The sequence below is a fragment of the Sus scrofa genome, chromosome 2 (genome assembly GCF_000003025.6).
Source record: "Sus scrofa isolate TJ Tabasco breed Duroc chromosome 2, Sscrofa11.1, whole genome shotgun sequence".
Taxonomy (NCBI): domain Eukaryota; kingdom Metazoa; phylum Chordata; class Mammalia; order Artiodactyla; family Suidae; genus Sus; species Sus scrofa.
Window position 1 is genome coordinate 65,743,984 of NC_010444.4, and position 21,006 is coordinate 65,764,989.

The 21,006-nt window shown below is 47.0% G+C and overlaps 1 protein-coding gene across 1 annotated transcript in view; it reads left to right on the forward strand.

The window, feature by feature from the left end:
- Window positions 1-21,006, forward strand: part of CACNA1A (calcium voltage-gated channel subunit alpha1 A) — a 379,285-nt gene that overhangs the window by 252,200 nt on the left and 106,079 nt on the right. The window contains 5 exon segments of the mRNA XM_021083710.1: window positions 4,852-4,955; window positions 6,239-6,354; window positions 7,405-7,461; window positions 9,881-9,976; window positions 20,022-20,231. Of these exon segments, the coding sequence (XP_020939369.1) occupies window positions 4,852-4,955; window positions 6,239-6,354; window positions 7,405-7,461; window positions 9,881-9,976; window positions 20,022-20,231 (583 nt within the window).

Genomic DNA, 21,006 nt, shown 5'->3' on the forward strand with positions numbered 1-21,006 from the left:
GAGAACAAGCGTCTCTAAAATTCAGGCAGCAGAACCCCAGTCCCCAGGGAGGGAAAAGCAGACAAGGGAGGAAGAAGAAAGGAGGGAGAATGGAGCACAGCTTGGCATGGAGGATGTGGGCTGTTCAGAGAGCCATCTCTCATTCAGTCATTCAACAAACATTTACTGAGCACTGCCTGCACAGCAGGCATTGTGCGAGGGAATATAACAGAGGGTAAAAAGCACAATCATCCCTGCTCCCCTCCTTGAGAAACTGACATAACTGGGGAGATGGACAGTGGGTAGGAGAAATAAGTATAGACGAAGAAACACACTGAGGGAAAAACAGAGCAGGAAATGAAATTAGAAATGAAAGGTGCAACAGTAAATGTCCATCAGGGAAGGCTTCCCTGAGGAAGTGGCATTTGAGCAGAGATCTGAAAGAAGGGAGGGGGAGTCATGTAGGAAACTGGGGGAAGAGCATTCCAGGCAGAGGGAACAGTAGGTGCAAAGGCCCTGAGGTGGGACTCTGCTTGGTGTATTTGAGGAGCTGCAAGGAAGCCATGTGGCTGCAGTGCTCGGCCAGTGGGGTGGAAGGGTGGGAGATGAAAGAGAGGAGGGCCTGGAAGTGACGGAGTTGGGAGGTGGCACGCCTGCCATTTAGTAACTCCGTGACTGTGTTTGTCTGTGGCTCCCATCACAAAGTTCCACTACTAGATGGCTTAAAACAACAAATGTATTCTCTCACAGTTCTGGAGGCCAGAAATCCAAAATCAAGGGGCAGAGGAGTTCCCGTAGTGGCGCAGTGGTTAACGAATCCGACTACGAACCATGAGGTTGCGGGTTCGGTCCCTGCTCTTGCTCAGTGGGTTAACGATCCGGCGTTGCCGTCAGCTGTGGTGTAGGTTGCAGACGCGGCTCGGATCCCATGTTGCTGTGGCTCTGGCGTAGGCCAGTGGCTACAGCTCTGATTCAACCCCTAGCCTGGGAACCTCCATATGCCGCGGGAGTGGCCCAAAGAAATAGCAAAAAAAAAAAGACAAAAAAAAAAAAAAAAGTAAATAAAAATTAAAAAAAAAAAAAATCAAGGGGCAGAGCCACGCCTCCTCTGAGACTCAGGATAGAATTCTTTCTTGCCTCTTCCTCACTTCTGGTGGTGACTGCTGACCCTTGGCGTTCCTTGGCTTGCAGCTGCATCCTGCCAATTTCTGCCCCCTTCATCCCATGGCTGTCCTCCTTCTGGGTGTCCCTGTCTTCACCTGGTGTTTTGCTCTTCTTAAAAGGACACCAGTCATATTGGATTAGGGACCATTATCATGACTTTACCTTAACTCAATAGCAGCTGCAAAGACCCCGTTTCCAAGTAGAGTCACGTTGACAGGTACTGGGGGTTAAGATTTCTTTTTTTTCTTTCTTTCTTTCTTTCTTTTTTTTTTTTTTTTTTTTTTTTTTTTTTTTCTCTTTTAGGGCCACACCTGCAACATATGGAAATTCCCAGACTAGGTGGTGAATCAGAGCTGCAGCTGCCGGCCTGCATCACAGCCGCAGTGACGCCAGATCTGAGCCACGTCTGCGACCTGCACCACTGCTCACAGCAGTGCTGGATCCTTAAGCCACCAAGCAAGGCCAGAGATTGAACCTGCGTCCTCATGGATACTAGTCAGGTTCATTACTGCTGAGCCACAATGGGAGCTCCCAAGATTTCGACCCATCTTTGGGGGAAACCCATGGCAGCCTACAACAGGGACCTTGGACATGAGCCTTTGCTTCCATGTGCCTCAGTTTCCTCACCCAAGAAGATGGCAAGGATTTTGTGAGAGGATCAAATGGGCTGAAGCAGGATGAGAACCTGGCACTGTGAGCATGCGTTATGCTGGGCAGCATCACAGGGCCAACCAGGGTGGTTCTAAGCATGTCGGGGAACTGGGGAGATCTGGAGGTGGAGGGGCTGCCTTGGCGCTGAAGGACCTCAGCAATTTATCCAAGTTCTGCCCTGCCCTCTCCCCCCACAGCTCTGTCTCCACCCCAAACCTGCTTCCTGAGACAGCCCAGATTTTTTCTCTTGTTGGCCAGTGCAGGCTTTCTCTCCCTGGGCTATATTTAGTCCCAGGAAATGGGAACGAAAGGCCCCAGCTGCACTGCAGCAAATGGGGAAGCGCAAAGCCAGTCCTGCCTTCTGTCCAGCCCTGTTCTGCTGACCCCTTTCTTCCTTCCAGAACCAAAGCATTGGCACTCTCATTAGATCAAGAATGTGAGCATGTTCATTGTCTCCAGAACCTGTTTGTGTCCACGACGACAGCTGGCTTTTTTGGTTTCTTTTTTGGGCTTTTTTAATTACCATGGTAAAATAAACATAACCTAAAATTTGCCATCTACACCATTTTTAGATGTCCAGTTCATTAGCATTAAGTATAGTCATGCTGATATGCAGCCATCATCACCATCCATCTCCAAACCTTTTTCATCTTGCAAAACTGAAACTCTGTCCTCATTAAACACCAACCCCCCCAACCCCCTCCCCCATCCCCTGCCCACCATTCTACTTTCTATCTCTGTGAATTTGACAACTCTGGGGATACATATAAATGGAGTCATATCGTTTTTATCCTTTTATGTCTGGCTTATTTCACTTAGCAAAATGTCCTCAAGTTTCATCCATGTTGTAGCACGGATCAAAACTTCTTGCTTTTTAAGGTAAAGTTGACTTTTAAATATTGTTTTAGAAAGCTTTTCTTTTGGATCAAGTAAAACAAACATACAGAACACTGCATAGATCATAAGTGAGGACTTTGATGAATTTTCACAACTGTACACACATGTGTAACCAGCACCCAGATCAGAAGATAGAACCTTCTCAGCCCCAGGAGACCCCCCCCCTTTCTCATGCTCCTTCCTCAGTCATGACCCTCCCCAAAGGATGCCCTATCTGGACCCCAAGCATCATTGACCCACTTGCCTGTTTTTGTATTTTGCATGAATCAAATCTTACATATGTGCTCTTTTCTGGCTGGCTTCTTTTGCTTGACGTCAACTCTGTAAGGCTTTATGTGGTGAATGGCAGTTATTCATTGCACAATATTCCATTTATTTATTCTGTCTCCTGTTGACAAGAATTTGGACTGTTTCCAGCTTGGGGCTATTATGAATATCACTGCTATGAACATTCTGTATTTGCCTTTGGCACACAGAGGTTCATATTTCTATTGGATAACCCCCCAAGGAGTGGAATTTTCAGGTTTAGTGAAAGTGCATGATTACCTTTGGTAGAAATTCTCAGCCCTTTTTTCAGAGTGGTTGTACCATGTATAATGGATTGAACCGTGTCCCTTCCAAAATTCACATGTTGAAGCCCTAACCCCTAGTACCTCAGAATGTGGTCTTATTTGGAGATGGGGTTGTCGAAGGAGTAATTAGTTAAGATGAGGGCGTTGTGGTGGGCCTTGATCCAATGTGACCGGTGTCCTTATAGAGAAGGGAAATTTGAACACAAAGACAGACTTGTACACAGGGAGAGTGTCACATATTGTCAAACACAAAGATCAGAGTGATGCATATACAAGCCAAGGAACCACCAAAGATTGTCAGAAAATCCCCAGATACCTTGGTAGAGGCATAAGACAGATTCTCCCTCAGAGCCTCCAGAAAGAACCAGCCTTGCTGATAACCCACTCTTGGATTCCTAGCCTCCCAAACTGTAAGCCCATAACTTTGTTTTAAGCCACTCAGTTGGTGGTTCTTTGTTACAGCAGCCACCAGAAATTCGTACACCATGTTGCCTTCCCATGGGCAGCATGAGATGGTTCCAGTTCCTCCACAGATGCACCAGCAACTGGTAGTGTCAGTCTTTCTCATTTGAGCCCTTCTGCCGGGCAGCAGTGGCACTGAATGTGCTTTTAAAGGTGAGCTTTTAAAGCCACATTTGGAAGTCCCACATTCTGCAGATGCCACAGAGCTGATGAACCACCAGAAGGCTCCCCTCTTTTCAGCACTGAGATTAAGTCCAGAGGCTCTGAGGCCTGACCACCTGGTTCAGATCCGATGTCCACCACTGTCTAACTCTGTGACCACAGGCTGGCAATTTTGTCTATCTGGGCCTCAGTTTCCTCAATGCATGACAGTAACATAGGGACATCATAAGGATTAAGTGAGTAAATAAGCCAACATAGATAATATGCTTAGAAGAGTGCCTGGCACAAATAAGAACTCTGTAAATGCTGGGGGTTGTATATTTCTTTCTTTCTCTATTCTTGATTTTCTTCCCTTCCTCTTACTTCCTTCTTGGCACAGTGTTCTGTTCTCCCAGAGAAGAATGTTCTATGTGTGAACTTCTCCCCCTCTTGAAAATTGATCTGGGCATTTCTGGGAATTTTTCTGTGGTTGACATTGAGGCTGCAAGCAGTAGAGGAAGGAGATACTTGAGGAAAAGGGTCAAGCCCTGCTATCTGGCTTGGTGATTTAACCTGTCCACCAGACTTGGCCATCACACACCTCCTCTAAAGGGAGAATGTGACTGTTTGGGGGAAAGGGGAGGGAACTGGGGATTAATTCCTACATTTCAATGGGCTTTTTCTCCTTGTTCTCATGGAGTTTGGTCTGGGGAGTCCTCCTGAGTTTCATGCTGGTTTCTGGTTCTCTAAGGACTATGTGAGCAAGAAGAGGCTTTGTCCTTCTAATGGTACCTTGGGAGTTTTCCCTACTGATTGATCCTGTACTCTAATTCCCTTTCTGGGCTGCCAGAGCTCCAGGACTCCACAGTCCAAGGACATTTGAGGACAAAGCCCCAGGAGAACCAGAGTTCCTTCTCCCCCAACCTGTCAGATCATACCTGAGTACCACTCAGTGCTCACCTGCTTTCCTTCCTCACCCCCATAGAGCAACGATGCCTCAGGGAACACTTGGAACTGGTTGTACTTCATCCCCCTCATCATCATTGGCTCCTTTTTTATGCTGAACCTCGTGCTGGGTGTGCTGTCTGGGTAAGTCTCTGCTACTCCCCCCATCCCATTCCCCTTCACCATCTTCTTCCCAAGAAGCCATCAAAGCTTTGTTTTCATTCTCCAGGTAGAGAACAGGCCTCTTGTCTTGCTTTGGGTTAGCCAAACAGTTATTAGCAAGCCATGTACAGGTGCCTAGGTTTTGCACTGCTGGGGGCACCCAGTGAAGGGACTCATGGGGCCTGAAATCCAGCCCAGCCTTCACTTACTAAGCTGTGCCCCTGGCTCTAAGCTACCTCCACCCAGGAAGAGGGAAGTTTCTTTCTGATTTAGACCTCTTATTCAGAAGGTTTTCTCAAAATTTTCAGACCCACAAACCAAAACACAAGAAAATTCTATAGAGCTTTAATTTCTGTAATTTACATTTTAAAATATAGGTTGGGTTCCCCCCCTCCTCTCTTTTCCAAATATAAAATTGTAGCATACATCGTGCATGCATGTTCACAACATATTTTCTCCTACCCCCAAGACTATTCTTCTGGCTTAATTATAAATGAGTTTCATTTTTCTCACCACAAGAAGTCTGGGGGCTGGTTTGGTGGCTCCATGGTGCCATCATGGACCCCAGTTCCTTCTAGTTTTCCCTTCTGACATCCTTCTTAGAGACTTTCAATCTCATGGATGCTTTATGGTCTCAAGATGGCTGCTTCACACTCACAAGATAGTCATTTCCCGTTCCAAACGGGAAGAGGAAGAAGGGAAACTGGAAGGGGTGGGACCTATATCACAGAAGTGAGGCTGCTGCAGAAATCTTCAGCTCATGTCTCATTGGCCAAGTTAAAAGAGGGATGAAAATACTCTTTAGCAAGGAGTACAGAGAATGAGAATAAGGTTTGCAGCTAGCAGTGGTTGGCGTGGCACAGTTTATGTTTGTTTGTTTTTGTTTGTTTTTGTTTTGTTTTTTGCCTTTTCTCTAGGGCCGCACCCACGGCATATGGCAGTTCCCAGGCTAGGGGTTGAATCGGAGCTGTAGCTGCCAGCCTACGCCAGAGCCACAGCAACTGTTTTTGTTTGTTTGTTTGTTTGTTTGTTTGTTTTTTAACTGGGTTCAGTTTTTGGGAAATGTGGGAAACTGGCAGAAATACCCACTCCTATGATTTATGATCCTCCCAGAAAAGACCTGATTCCTCTTGTTAAAATGCACTGCCCTTTAGGGATTCTGAACTCTCCCCCCCCCACACACACATATACACACACGTGCACGCATGCACAGGCTCCCTAAAATTTCTAAAACAGCCAGACCTGGCTCTTCTGTGCCTCTTCAGGGAGTTTGCCAAAGAAAGGGAACGGGTAGAGAACCGACGGGCTTTTCTGAAGCTGAGGCGGCAGCAACAGATTGAACGAGAGCTCAATGGGTACATGGAGTGGATCTCAAAAGCAGGTGAGGCCCTTTCATCCTGGGGCTCAGGACACGGAGAGTCTTGCATGCAGGGTGGAGATGGGTGAGGGGAGGGTCGTGATGAGAGGAGAAAGAGAATCTGAACTGGAAATCCTAATTTTGGGCAACAAGAATCTGGAGGGATGAAGCCAGGAGGTGACAAACAGAACGCTTAAGTGCTCTAAAACCAAACTGCCACCTCCTCAGTTTCCCTGCCTAATAAACAGAGATAATGATAGCACCTACCACCTAAGGCAGTTGGAGGAGTCTCTAAGGCAATCCAAGCTAGGTCACTTAGAAAGAGCACTGCTTGACATACAGTAAGCATACATTTATTTGCTCAGCCATTCAGACACTTATGGGGCCCCTGCTGTATGCAAGGCACTGTTTTAGGCACTGAGGATGTGGCAGAGAACAAAGCAGACCAAATCTCTGCCTGCAGGGCTCTGATAGTCTAGGGGAAGAGCCAGAAAATAAGCACATGCCTATAATGTGGGGTGTAACCAAATGCTGGAGGACAAATAAAGCAGGATAGGAAGCAGAGAAGAGTCAGAGAAGGCAGGGAGATCAGAGAAGGCTTCTCTGAGGCCGTGACCTCTGAGCAATGTCCTGAAGGAAACGAAGAAGGAAGCCATGGGGTTGTCTAGGGGATGGACTTTCCAGGCAGAGAAAACAGCAGGTGCAAAGGCCCTGAGGTAGGAGCAGAGCTGATTCATAGTAAGGAAGCCAGTGTGCCTGGAGCAGAGTGAGGGGGAGAGCAGGAGGAAAGGAGGACAGGGAGGTGATGGGGGCCAAATCAGGCAAGGTTTTATAGGCTATGATGAGAGACTGGTTTTCATTTTGCAAGAAGTAGGATGATGTTGGCTTTAGGACTAGGTGTCAGAAGCAAATGAGTGAGTCAGTGAGCAGCACGTTTCTGGCCACTTGAGCTGTCACATCAGCAAGGGGAGGGTGGAATGGCCGGGAAGACCCTTCTCCTTTCTGGTCCGGGGGAACCCATCCCCAGGAGAGTCCTCCAACTCTGGAGCTTAACTCTGTGCTCTTCCTCTTCAGAAGAGGTGATCCTCGCCGAGGACGAAACCGACGGGGAGCAGAGGCATCCCTTTGATGGTAACTGTGCTGAACCTGACTTGGGGGGTGGGGAGAGGTGTCCCAACAGGAGCCACCAGTGCCAAGGGAACAGGCTACGCCAATCTAAAGGACCTCCAGGGGAAGGATGCTCAGGGCTCAGGTGAGGCCAAGAACAAACACAGGACCAGGTCAGGCTCAGGAATGGTGGAAATCTGCTTCCTCTAGGAATTTTAGGATCTTGACATGGTGTTTTCATTTCCTTTCACCTGCTCTTTCTGCTTTGACCACATGCCCAGCTTCTTCTGCTTTGTACCTCCTTTTTTCTCATCTGTAAAATGGGCATGATTAAAAATAATAATAACATAAAAAATTAAATGAGGAGTTCCCGTTGTGGCTCAGTGGGTTATGGAACCCAACATAGTGTCCATGAGGATGTGGGTTCAATCCCTGGCCTCATTCAGAGGGTTAAGGATCCAGGACTGCCCCATGCTGCGGCGTAGGTGGCAGATGCGGCTCATATCCTGTTTTGCTGTGGCTGTGGTGTAGGCTGGTGGCTGCAGCTACAATTCAACCCCTAGCCTGGGATCTTCCACATGCCGTAGGTGTAACCATAAAAAGAAAGAGAAGGAAAAAATTACCTGGGCACGATAATAATAACACCTACCTCAGTGGAGAATGCAGGTTACATTAATTATTGCAAATAGAATGCCTAGGACATTGTCTGGCTAAGGGTGAGCCCCCTTTGTGTTCAGTAAGTAAAATAAACAAATGATAGTAATTTCACTGGGATTCCAGCTTATAGTTAAGGACAGTTGTCTCCCATGTTAGATATTTGGCTGGACAGGACAGCAACCCTTTTTTTTTGGGGGGGGGGTGTTGATGGACCTGTGGCATATGGAAGTTCCCAGGCTAAGGGTCAAATCAGAGCTGTAGCTGCCAGCCTACACCACAGCCACAGCATCACCAGCCATAGCAACTTGGGATCTGAGCCAAGTCTGTGCCCTACACCACAGCTCACAGCAATGCCGGATCCTTAACCCACTGAGCGAGGCCAGGGATCAAACCTGCATCTTCATGGATACTAGTCGGGTTCATTACCAATGAGCCATAGCAGAAACTCCCAGAGCAGTGACTTTCGATTGAAGAGACCAGGAGTGAGAAGGAAGAAAAGGAGCTGGGATGGAGTCCCAGCAGGTTACAAAATGGGTTTTACTATTTGGAGGGAGGGAAAGAGATTACCCACGGGGTGTCTAAATCACTTTTTTTTTTTTTTTGTCTTTTTAGGGCCGCACCTGTGGCATATGGAGGTTCTCAGGCTAGGGGTCCAATCGGAGCTGTAGCCGCTTGGCCTACACCACAGCTCATGACAACGCCGGATCCTGAACCCACTGAGTGAGGCCAGGGATCAAACCCACAACCTCATGGTTCCTAGTCAGATTCATTTCCGCTGCACCTTGACAGGAACTCCCCTAAATCACTTTATTGGAAGTGCATGGCCTGAACCCACAGTCCTCTGAAGAGCTCTCGCGGGGTATAGAACCTCAATAATGAGAGAAGGCATCCACATTCCCAAGTCTGCTAAAGGTCAAGGGTGGGTTGTTTTCACAGGAGTCACTATGTATTCCAGTCCCAAGACTCTCAGAGGGAAAATGACAGCTGAGAGTCAAGACATGGAGTCAGACTGAACGGGACTCTTTTCTCATTTTTACCCCTTGGGCCAAGTCATATAACTGCCCCGAGCCTCTGTCTCCACATCTATGAAATGGGCAGACCTTTACCTCTCACCAACCCAGACTGCCATCAGGGTGAAATCCAACAACACATAGAAAGAAAGTCCTGGAGTTCCCGTTGTGGCTCAGTGGTTAACAAATCCAACTAGGAACCATGAGGTTTCCGGTTCGATCCCTGGCCTTGCTCAATGGGCTAAGGATCTGGCGTTGCTGTGGCTGTGGTGTAGGCTGGCAGCTGTAGCTCTGATTTGACCCCTAGCCTGGGAACCTCCATATGCCATGGGTGCGGCCCTAGAAAAGACAAAAAGACCAAAAAAAATAAGAAAGAAAGTCCCTGGCTGGAGTTCCTGTGGTGGCTCAGCAGGTTAAGAACCTGACATAGGGAGCTCCCGTTGTGGCGCAGCAGAAATGAATCTGACTAGTATCCATGAGGATGTAGGTTTGATCCCTGGCCACGATCAGTGGTTTAAGGATCAGGGACTGCCACAAGGTGTGGTGTAGGTCACAGACGTGGCTCAGATTCTGTGTTGCTGTGGCTGTGGCTGTGGCTTAGGCCAGCAGCAGTAGCTCCAATTCTACTCCCAGCCTGGGAACTTCCATATGCCATGGGTACAGCCATAAAAAGAAAAAAAAGTCCCTGGCAGAGCACCTGGCACCCAAGGTCACACTGGCATAATGCTGTTGTGGCAAAAAGGGTAACGTCTTTGTCTCTTGCCATGTTTCCATTGTTGGAGCTCTGCGGAGAGCCACCATCAAGAAAAGCAAGACAGACCTGCTCAACCCGGAGGAGGCTGAGGATCAACTGGCCGATATCGCCTCCGTGGGTAAGTGCCTCCTGCTGCCACCTGGTCAGCGTTGAGTGCTGATCACCTGTGAGATGGAGGCTGAGGGCTGGGGGACCAGGCTGCCTGGATTTGGGTCCCAACTCTGCCCCTTCCCACCTGTGTGTCCTGGGGCAGATGACGTGATTCTGGGAATCACAACAGTGCCTGTCTTCTGATATTGTTGCAAGAAGCAAAACTAAATCATCCACGTTAAGCACTGAGAGCAATGCCTGGCAGAGAATAAGGTCCTAGTGATGTTGCCTAATATTATTATTCATGAATAATATTATCATTCATTAGTTCTCATGAAGGGGCTTTTTATATTAGGTGTCCGATTGTGAACAAAACAAACCAAAGCCATACCCATGTGGAGCTTGCTGTCCAGTGCAGGAAATAGGTAGTAAACGGATAACTCCCTGAAAACTGTCTGGGAGTTTGGGAGTTTTGAGCATGAGCCACCCGTTCTCCTTGGTTAGCCCTGCAACAAGCCTCTCTCTGCTCAAAAAACAAACAAGTAAAAATATGATTACATGTACACAAATAAACCTGTAATGATAATGGCACTGTAGAGGAGATGCCCCACACTTGGCCTGCTCTGGAAGACTAGAGAGTGGTTAGGGAAGGCTTCCTGGAGGAGGTGACATAGAAGCTGAGAACTGAAGGATGGATAGGAGTTCACCATGGCAGTGATCACAGAGAGAACACACGGAAGCCTGTGCTCGGGCTGTTGCTGTTGGTTATCACAAAGGACAGAGTTTGAGATGGGCAGGGACATTTACTCTTTTTCCTTCTTGCACCTCTTGATTGAGACTGTGTTGCTTTTGACCTTTTCCAAGGAGATCGTGTTATTTTGTGAAATGGATTTGTAAAAACTCCAATTCTGAGGAGTAGATGGGAGAGCTTCCGGGCAAAGGAAATAACCTAAGACTTGGAGGGGAGAAGACATTAAGGCTGATGGGTGGGTACCCCGTGTCTGGAGGATAGAGGAAAAGGTGGGGGAGGGAGGGAAGAGAGAATTTAAAATACACATGTGCCACTTTGCTGTACACCTGAAACTAACACAACATTGTAAGTCATCTGTACTTCGATAAAAGGTAAACTTTTAAAAATGATTTTAGGAGTTCCCTGGTGGCCTAGCAGGTTAAGGATCTGGCATTGTCACTGCTGCGGCTCCTGTTACAGCTGTGGCGCAGGTTCAGTCCCTGGCCCCAGAACTTCCACGTGCCACAGGCACAGCCGTAAACAAATAAATAAGAGTAGAAAATAAATATGTAAGTATACACGTGTTTCTAATCCCAACAATTTTATACTCTGCTTTTCCCACTCACTCCTAGTTTATAATCCAACCCCTGAGTTTCAGCATGATTTCCTTTGCCATCCCACATATCAGAGAGTGGCCACACTATAGTTTGCCCAAATACCATTATGTGGTATTTGAGTTGTTTCCAATTTTCGCCCTCACGAGGAGCACTGCTGGGAACATTTATGTACAGTGACTCCCCCCACTCTTGGGGCGTATTACCTTGGGGGTAATTATAGGATCAAAGATATTAATGGCTTTTAAACTCATTATTCACAGAGCCATTCTGAGTTTCAAAAACATTGAACCCATTTATAAACCTGCCAAAGTACGGGTACGCTTACGGATACCCCGCCCCAGCCATCACCTAGTATCCATTTAATTTCCTTTCGCAGATCAGTCAGTTTGTAATGATACCTTCAAGCTTGTTTTTGTTTGTATTTTGAATTTCTAGCCCAAACGCTCTTCCTCCCAATGATGAACGAGTCCTCTTTCCACTTGTGGACACATCTGTTTCTCTCCTTTTAGCAAGTTCTAGAATTAGAACACTCTGTCAGTGCTCTGTGCTTTTGATCAGTTACATCTGTGCCACCTATTTTCCGGTTTAGGGGGCTTCCATATTTTTATCTTTTTGTTATATTCCAATAGGCAAACAGTTTCTGTCCACACCACATTTGCTGAATGCCAGGCACTGAAAAAAATTGGGGTACCCAAGTCAGCATCTCCTCCAGGGATAAGATTGGCTACCTGTTCTTAACTGACAGGGAGATATTCTTTTTCATCTTCTAGAAGAGATGAAATAGTTCTATCACCCAAGGTTGCCAAGGATGTGGAGAAATGAGCAGTGCCATATGCTGTTGGCAGTGATAGTTTGCGGTGTTTTTGATGTACAGTTTGGCATTGTTGAATTATTAATGTTTATATTCTTTGACCTAGAATTTCTGCTTCAAAACATTTCTTCACATAGGCAAAAGATCTCTGTACCAGCTTCTCAGCAACACTGTTTCTGGTATGCAAAAGAGTAAAAACCAAAAACATGGAGTTCCCTGGTGGCTCAGCAAGTTAAGGATCCAGTGTTGTCACTGCAATGGCTTTGGTTACAACTGTGGTGGGGGTTCAATCCCTGGCCCTAGAACCTCTGCATGCTGCAGGCTTGGCCAAAAGAAAAAAAAGGAAAGAAACAACCTATGTGCCCCTCAAAAGGGAGATGGTTAAAGAAATTATAGTATTTATATACAGTTGAATACTGTACCACCAGGAAAAAGAATGGAGTTGCTACTGGCATGGAAAGATATCTGAAATATATTTATTGATTAAAAAAAAAGCCAAGTTGACCACACTTTGTAAAATGTACGATCCTATTTTTAAAACAGTATTAGGAAGTGTAAGGGGGAGTTCCCGTCATAGCCCAGCGGAAATGAATCTGACTAGGAACCATGAGGTGCGGGGTTGATCCTTGGCCTCATTCAATGAGTTAAGGATCCAGCATTGCCATGAGCTGTGGTGTAGGTCTCAGGTGCGGCATGGATGTGGCATTGCTGTGGCTGTGGTGTAGGCCAGCAGCTGTAGCTCTGATTTGACCTCTAGCTTGGGAACCTCCATATGCCTCGGGTGCGGCCTTAAAAAAAAAAAAAAAGCAAAAAAAAAAAAAAAAAGGCAAAGAAAAGAAAAAGCAAAAAAAAATAAGTGTAAGAGGTACTGAATGATGTAGAAATTGGAGAATTGTGAGGAATTTTCACTTTCTCCACAATATTTTCCTAGAATGGATGAATTAGTGACAGGCATTACTTTTGAAATCAGAAGAGTAATGAGGAGTTCCCATTGTGGCACATCGGAAACAAATCCAACTAGGAACCATGAGGATGCAGGTTCGAACCCTGGCCTCGCTCAGTCACTTAAGGATCCAGTGCTGCCGTGAGCTGTGGTGTAGGTTGCAAACATGGCTCCGATCCTGCGTTGCTGTGGCTGTGGTGTAGGCTGGCAGCTGTAGTTCCGATTAGACCCTTCCTAGCCGGGGAACCTCCGTATGCCCCAGGTGCGGTCCTAAAAACCAAAAAAAAAAAAAAAAAAAGTAATGAGATAAGTTTAAAGTTACCTAAAAGCAGCAGAGTCTGATTATAAGGACTCTAATGGCTGGACAAGGCAGGGAGGAATTTGTTTGGGGGAAAAGCCAAAAAAAGCTGCGTGAAGGAGTCTTTTTTTAAACTGTGCTTCACAGGGGGTTGTTATTAGTTTGCTGGGGTCACCCTAATAAAATACCATAGGCTGGGTGACTATTTTTTTTCTCTTTTTTTTTTTTTTCTCTTTTTAGGACCACACCCATGGCATATGGATGTTCCCAGGCTAGGAGTCCAATCTGAGCTACAGCCGCCAGCCTACACCACAGCCATGGCAATGCCAAATCTGAGCCACATCTGCGACCTACACCACAGCTCACGGCAGCACTGGATCCTTAACCCATGATCGAGGCCAGGGATCGAACCCACAACCTCATGGTTCCTAGTCAGATTCGTTTCCACTGCACCACAACGGGAACTCCTGGGTGACTTCTTTTTTAAAAAAAGAGAAACTTCCTCACAGTTCTGGAGGCTGGACGTCCAAGGTCAGGGTGTTGGCAGGGTTGGTTTCTGGTGTGATCGCTCTTGTTGGCTTGTAGATGGCTCTCTCCCTCTATGTTTTCAGGTGGTTTTCCCTCCAAGCATGTCTGTGTCCTAATTACCTCTTCTTTTAAGGATGCCAGTTGTAGAGGATTAAGGCCCACCCTAATGATGTCATTTTAATTTGATTAGTTCTTTAAAGACCCTATCTCTGAATGTAGGCGTATTCTGAGTTGGGGGTGAGGTGAGGCTTAGAACTTTAACCTATGAATTTGGGGAGTTCCCATTGTGGCTCAGTGGGTTAAGAATACGACTAGTATCCATGAGTATTTAGGTTCGATCTCTGGCCTCACTTAGTGGGTTACGGATCTGGCATTGCTATGAGCTGTGGCGTAGGTCACGGATGCAGCTCAGATCCAAGCTACTGTGGCTGTGGTGTGGGCCAGCAGCTGCAGTTCTGATTTGACCCCTAGCCTGGGAACCTTCCATATGCCGCACTTGTGGCCCTAAAAAATATATATGTATTTGAATTTGGGGGAGGACACAGTTCAGCTCATAACGGGAGAAGGGGTGGGTCCAGGAAGGCATGATAGATTTACAGGTAGTTTGTGGGAGACTCCACACTTGTAGTTGTGGCTGATGTAAGAAAGCTTGCTCCCTAGAGAACCCAGATTCAAGGCCAGCGTTTGATAAAATGGCATTTGATAAAAAGAAAGACGAGAAAGCAAAATAGAAAGCTGTCAGACTGAGTAAGAGCTGATGCTGTGCACCTCTGTTAAGAAAGCAGGTGAGGGGTTCCCATGTGGCTCAGTGGGTTAAGGATCTGGCATTGTCACTGCTGTGACTCTGGCTACTGCTGTGGCTTGGGCTGCTGCTTTGGCAAGGGTTTGATCCCTGGCTCTAGAACTTCCTCATGCCACGAACTTAGCCAAGAAGAAAAAGAAAAAGAAAGCAGGTGATTTTCAACTCCGCAAACTGGGACTAAAACACAGGCCAGTGGCTTGGTCACCCAGGACCAGGTTGGCTACAGGCAAACCCACCTAAAGTCAGCAACTTTGCCTGGTGACTCAGAAACCCACAGGAAGGGACCCCTATACTAGCAGGGGCTTCTGGAGCCATTCTAAAGGAGTCCTCTGAAATTCCAGGGTTCTGACAAGGAAATGCCTTCAACTTTACTAATTTCTGTAAAATAATGCTAATAAGTGTCTCAGAGGAAGGCAAGAAACTGTGTGGCATTTGTCCTCATGCTGCACCCTAGTAAATGCAGTCGTGTGTAATTGACGATTCTACTATGGCATCAAATCAGTTGATAAATGCAGGACAAAATGATCTCATGTACAGCTGATCAACTGACAACTGAAATATCGACCTTGAGTCATTGTTAGAAAAAGTCGTGGTGGAGTTCCCATCATAGTACAGTGGAAATGAATCTGATAAGCATCCATGAGGACACAGGTTCGATCCTTGGCCTCGTTCAGTGAGTTAAGGATCCGGCATTGCCCTGAGCTGTGTTGTAGGTCACAGATGCAGCTCAGATCCTGCATTGCTGTGCCTGTGGTGTAGGCCAGCAGCTACAGCTCCAATTCGACCCCTAGCCTGGGAACCTCCATATGCCACAGGTGTGCCTGGAAAGACTTTTTTTAAAAAGAGTTCCCATTGTGGCTTAGCTGGTTCAGGACCCAGCATTGTCTCTGTGAGGATGCATGTTCAATCCCTGACCTCACTCAGTGGTTTAAGGATCTGGCGTGGCTGTGGCTGTGGCATAGACCAGCAGATGCAGCTCTGATTGGACCTCTGGCCTGGGAATTTCCATATGCCATGGATGCGGCCATAAAAAGAAAAAAAAAGAAAGAAAGAAAGAAAAATTCAGATTCCATTTAGATGATTTTCATCATCTAAGTTCACCTTGGGCCTACGCTGTTTGCTAAGGCTGCTGTTACCAAGTCCCGTGAACTGGGTGGCTTAAAACAACAGAAATCTGGGGAGTTCCCATTGTGGCTCAGTGGTTAATGAATCCAACTAAGAACCCTGAGGTCACGGGTTCAATCCCTGGCCTTGATCAGTGGGTTAAGGATCCGGCATTGCCGTGAGCTGTGGTGTGGGTCAAAGATGCGGCTCGGATCCCGTGTTGCTGTGGCTCTGGCGTAGGCTAGTGGCTACAGCTCCGATTCGACCCATAGCCTGGGAACCTCCATATGCCGTGGGAGCGGCTCAAGAAAAGGCAAAAAGACCAAAAAAAAAAAAAAAAAAGGAAATCTGGAGTTCCTGGTGTGGCTCATCAGATTAAGGACACAGTGTTGTCTCTGTGAGGATGTGGGCTTGATCCCTGGCCTTGTTCAGTGGGTTAAGGATCCAGTATTGCTGTGGCGGTGGTGCAGGTCGTAGCTGCAGCTCCCATTCAACCCCTGACTGGCCCAGGAACTTCGATGTGATACAAGTGCAGCCTTAAAAGAAAAAAAAAATGTATTGTCTCACAGTTCTGGAAGCAAAAAGTCCAAACTGAGATCAGATGTTGGCAGGGCCGTGCTGCCTCTTAGCTCCTGGTGTTGTCAGCAACCCTGGCCTCTCTTTGGCTTTTACTTATTTCACTCCATTTCTGCCTCTGTCATCACGTGGTCTTTTCCTGTGTGTCTCCATGTCTCTTCCCTTAGAAGGACATGAGTCATCGGATTTAGGGCCCACTCTAATCAAATCTGACCTCGTCTTAACTTGATGGCATCTGCAAAGGCCTTATTTCCAAAATAAGGTCACAACCACAGATACCAGGAGTTAGGACCTCAACACATCTCTTTGAGGGACAGTTAAACCCACAACTTGGGCAGCACCTATTTCAATTTGCAGAGAATTTTAAGGGCATGTTAATTGCCTCAAATCCAAAGATAAAGCCTTGGTGGTGACATACTGCTGTCCTCACCACAAAACATTCCAGACTAGGACCGGCCGCCTCTGGCTCTTGAGTCCTTGAATGTAGCTGATCTGAACTGAAAGGTGCTTCATCCTAACACATCAGATTTGGAATACATAGTACAAAAAAAAAAACAAAAAACAGTGTAAGGCGTTCCCTGGTGGCTCAGTGGGTTAAGGATGTGGCATTGTCACTTCTGTGACTTGGGTTGCTGGTATGGCAAGGTTTCCATCCCTGGCCCAGGAATTACCACATACCATAGGCACAGCCCAAAAAAAAAAAAAAAAAAAAAAAAAAAGGAGTGTAAAATATCTCTCACATATTTTCATGTTGATTCTACATTGATATGGATATTTTAGATATGTCAGGTTTCACAAATTAACTTATTAAAATTCTCTTTGAAAGCTAAGGATTGCCTGAAATTACAGTTCCAGGCCACAGAGGAAAAGTAGAGACAAGAGTGTACAGAAAAAGGGAGCATAAGTCAGAGTGAAGATGAAATGAAGTAAGTAGAGGAGACAATACAGAGTGAACACAAGGCCTGGTACATAGTAGGTGTTCAATTAGTATTCACTTTGCTCTTCCTTCCAGATGCTTGGTATGCCTGCTGTGGGATGTCTTTCCAGGCCCCATGATTAGGAAAGATATCCTTGATGAGTCGACACGTGAATGAGTCTGGATTTCAGCTCTTGGGGTTGTAGTAAGAGATTTTATGCCCGACAAGCATCATGTGCCAGCATCAGCTAGGGTGCACTAACTCATCGATTTCTCCCAATGGCCCTGGATTCTTAAGGTGCAAGGTGACTTGTCCAAGGTCATCTGCCCAAGGTCACTCACCAATTGGTGAGGGAGCCAGGGTTTGATGTGGCTCCAGCAGGAGTAGGGGTCACAGGCCTCCTGCCCAGATGATTACAGAGCCTTAGGGATGCCTGTGGGTCTGGGCCCATCTTTGGGAGCCACAAGGACCAGAAATGTTCCAACTGGGAAGGGCCATGAAGAGACACCCTAGATTCCAATGCCTGTGGGGTCAGGCAGGTGATAGATATGAGGGAAGGGTCTAGACACAGGAACTGGCTGGCTGCTGTCAGGCAGGAATGTAGCCCCTTCCTCATGGCCACAGGTTCCAAAAGTGAGTGCAACGTGGTGGCCGAGACCACAAGCTCCAAATGGACTGGACATTTCTGAGCCAGCAACTAGACCCCCCTCAGCCTCTGTTTCCTCAGATGTAAAATGGAGTGAACAGTGGTACCTACTCCCTAAGATTGCAGTGAGGAGCAAGCAGCTTACTGTGTAAAATGCATCCCCTGCGGTGCCTGCTAAGTGTTCGATAAATGTCAGCTGTGATTTTCATTCATGAGAAGCTGAAATCCATATTTTTATGGAAAGTTTCCCAGTTTTTCAATGTAGACCAATAATTTCAACCTGTACAAATCCCAGATGAACCCATAGGACCCCTGGGGTGGCAACTCACAACCTCTGTTCAGAATTTTGCTAATAGGAAGTGGCGTCCTGTGAGATGTCTTTCATGTCACATGCCTGGCTGGTGGGATGAGGTTGATGAACATGCAGGATGGATGGATGAGTTAATGAATAATGGATGGATGGATGGATGTGTGAATAAACGATGAATGAAGATATGAATGGATGCAGTTCCCACTGTGGCACAACAGGATCACTGGTGTCTCTGGAGCACTGGGATGCAGGTTTGATCCCCAGCCCAGCACAGTGGGTTAGGGATCCAGACTTGCTGCAGCTGCATAGGTCATAACTGCAGCTTGAATCTGATCCTTGGCCTAGGAACTCCATATGCCGTGGGGTGGCCAAAAAAGAAAAAGAAAAAAAAGAAATGAACGGATAAATGAATGAATGCACTAATGTATGAACAAATGATGATAGACTGAATGAATGACAGACATACCAATGAGTGAACAAAAAAATGAATGCACAAATGAATGGACAAATGAACTAATGAATAAATGAAAGAATGAATGAACCAATACAGAACACTAAACACACGAATGCGATTGAAGATTTTCAAGAAGAGGTATTTTAGAAGATAAAATCAACCTAAAACTGAGCTCAACCAAAACTGAGCTCTGAACCTCCCCCCAGACTTGTCCCATCTTGCAGCACTGCCCGTTACCATTTGCCTGAACCAATATAGTCACCTCCTCCCTGCTCCTGCCCATGCCTTCCAGTCTGTTCCCCCCACAGCAGCCAGGGGGCGCTTGTGAACCCCTGAGTCAGGTCAGGTCCTTCCTCTGCTCAAACGCTCCACTCCAGCTCACTCAAAACAAAAGCTGGAATTCTCCCCACAACCCCCAAGCCCTTCTTAACCTACCCAGTCACCTCCCTGCCCTCACTTCCTCCCTTTTAACCCTTGAACCACTCTTTATGCTGTTCCCCAAGTATGTCAGGAAGGCATGTTTCTGCCTCAGGTCCTTTGCACATACTATTTCCTCTGCCTAAGATATTAAGGTGACCCAGGTCAATACTTTCACCTTGACCACTTGATTTAATACTGCAGCCTTCCCAGCTGTCTCTCCTGGGAGTCCCAGTCCCCTTATTCTGCTCTACTTTCTCTTTTTCCCAAAGCACCCTTCACCTTCCATCACACTATTAATTTACTTATTATATTATGTTTGCTCTCTGTCTCCCCCCACTGGAGTGACAGTTCCAGGAGTGCAGGGCTCTGTCAGTTCACTAGCGTATTCCGAACATCTGGAATAGAGCCTGGCACAGTAGATGCTCCATAAATGCTTGAGAGCAAAAATATATGCAGGCAGAGGGCGCAGCTGGCTCATTCTTTGGTGATCATATCTAAAGCAAAATGTCCATGGAAAACCAGGATCCTCTCCACATGTCTTCCTGAAGGCTCTCCAAGTATGGTCCATGTAGCTCCGCAGCCTGCCTCTGTACTAGGGGTCCTGAGCAAAGGCTCCTGTCTCATCCTGTGCAGCCAAAAGAAGGTACAGAAAGTTGACTCTGGCAATGGAGAGCTGTCAGCCTCCCCATTGACATCCTGCGCTCTTATTGGTTATTTCCACTACTGTTATTTTCAGGGGCATCACTTTCTCCTGAGCTTCATCTCTGGAAAGCTAAACCCGTGGGTCATGATGGTTCTCAGAGGCTTGCTTGCTTGGTTCATTAATGGATTCCTTGGCCACCATCTGTGCCCAGGCCCCACATTGATTAATTTCCTCTGCAGCAACACCCTGACATTCTCCATCCTTTCCCTGGCAGGCTCTCCCTTCGCCCGAGCCAGCATTAAAAGTGCCAAGTTGGAGAACTCGACTTTTTTTCACAAAAAGGAGAGGAGGATGCGTTTCTACATCCGCCGCATGGTCAAAACTCAGGCCTTCTACTGGACTGTGCTCAGTCTGGTAGCCCTCAACACGCTGTGTGTCGCTATTGTTCACTACAACCAGCCCGAGTGGCTCTCCGACTTCCTCTGTGAGTACCACCTGGCTCTGCCCCCACTGGCTCCCCGATCCCTACCTCACACCCTTTATCCATGTCTCTTTCTCTGGCAGTATTTGTTCCCTCTTTGGTTCTCATTGACTTTGCCCTTTCCTTTGGCCCTATTTGCAACTGGAAGTAGAGCTGATGTTGCTGCCGCCATGATGACAGACCCCAGTTTCTTTGGGCCTGAGAGCTGGAAGCTGGAATTTGGGGCATCACTTTCACGGTCACTTTTTTTTTTGGTGGGGGGGTGGGAGGGTGGCCACACCCATGGCATATGTAGGTTCCCAGGTTAGGGGTTGAATCAGGGTTGCAGCTGCCGGCCTTTGCCACAGCCACAGCAACACTGGGTCTGAGTCTCATCTGCAACCTACACCACAGCTCAGGGCAACCCCAGGTCCTTAAGCCACTGAGTGAGGCCAGGGACCGATCCTGCATCTTCATGGATACTAGTCAGATTCATTTCCCTGAGCCATAATGGGAACTCCCTGTGATCACTTTTTTTTTTTTCCTTTTAGGGCCACACTTGTGGCATATGAAAGTTCCCAGGCTAGGGGTCAAATCAGAACTGCAGCAGCCAGCCTATGCCACAGCCACAGCAACTCAGGACCAAGGTGTATCTGTGACCTACACCACAGCTCGAGGCAACACCAATCCTTAACCCACTGAGCAAGGCCAGGAATCAAAGCCCCATCCTTATGGATACTAGTCAGGCTCATAACCCACTGAGCCACAACGGGAACTCCATGTGATCAATTTCTAAGAA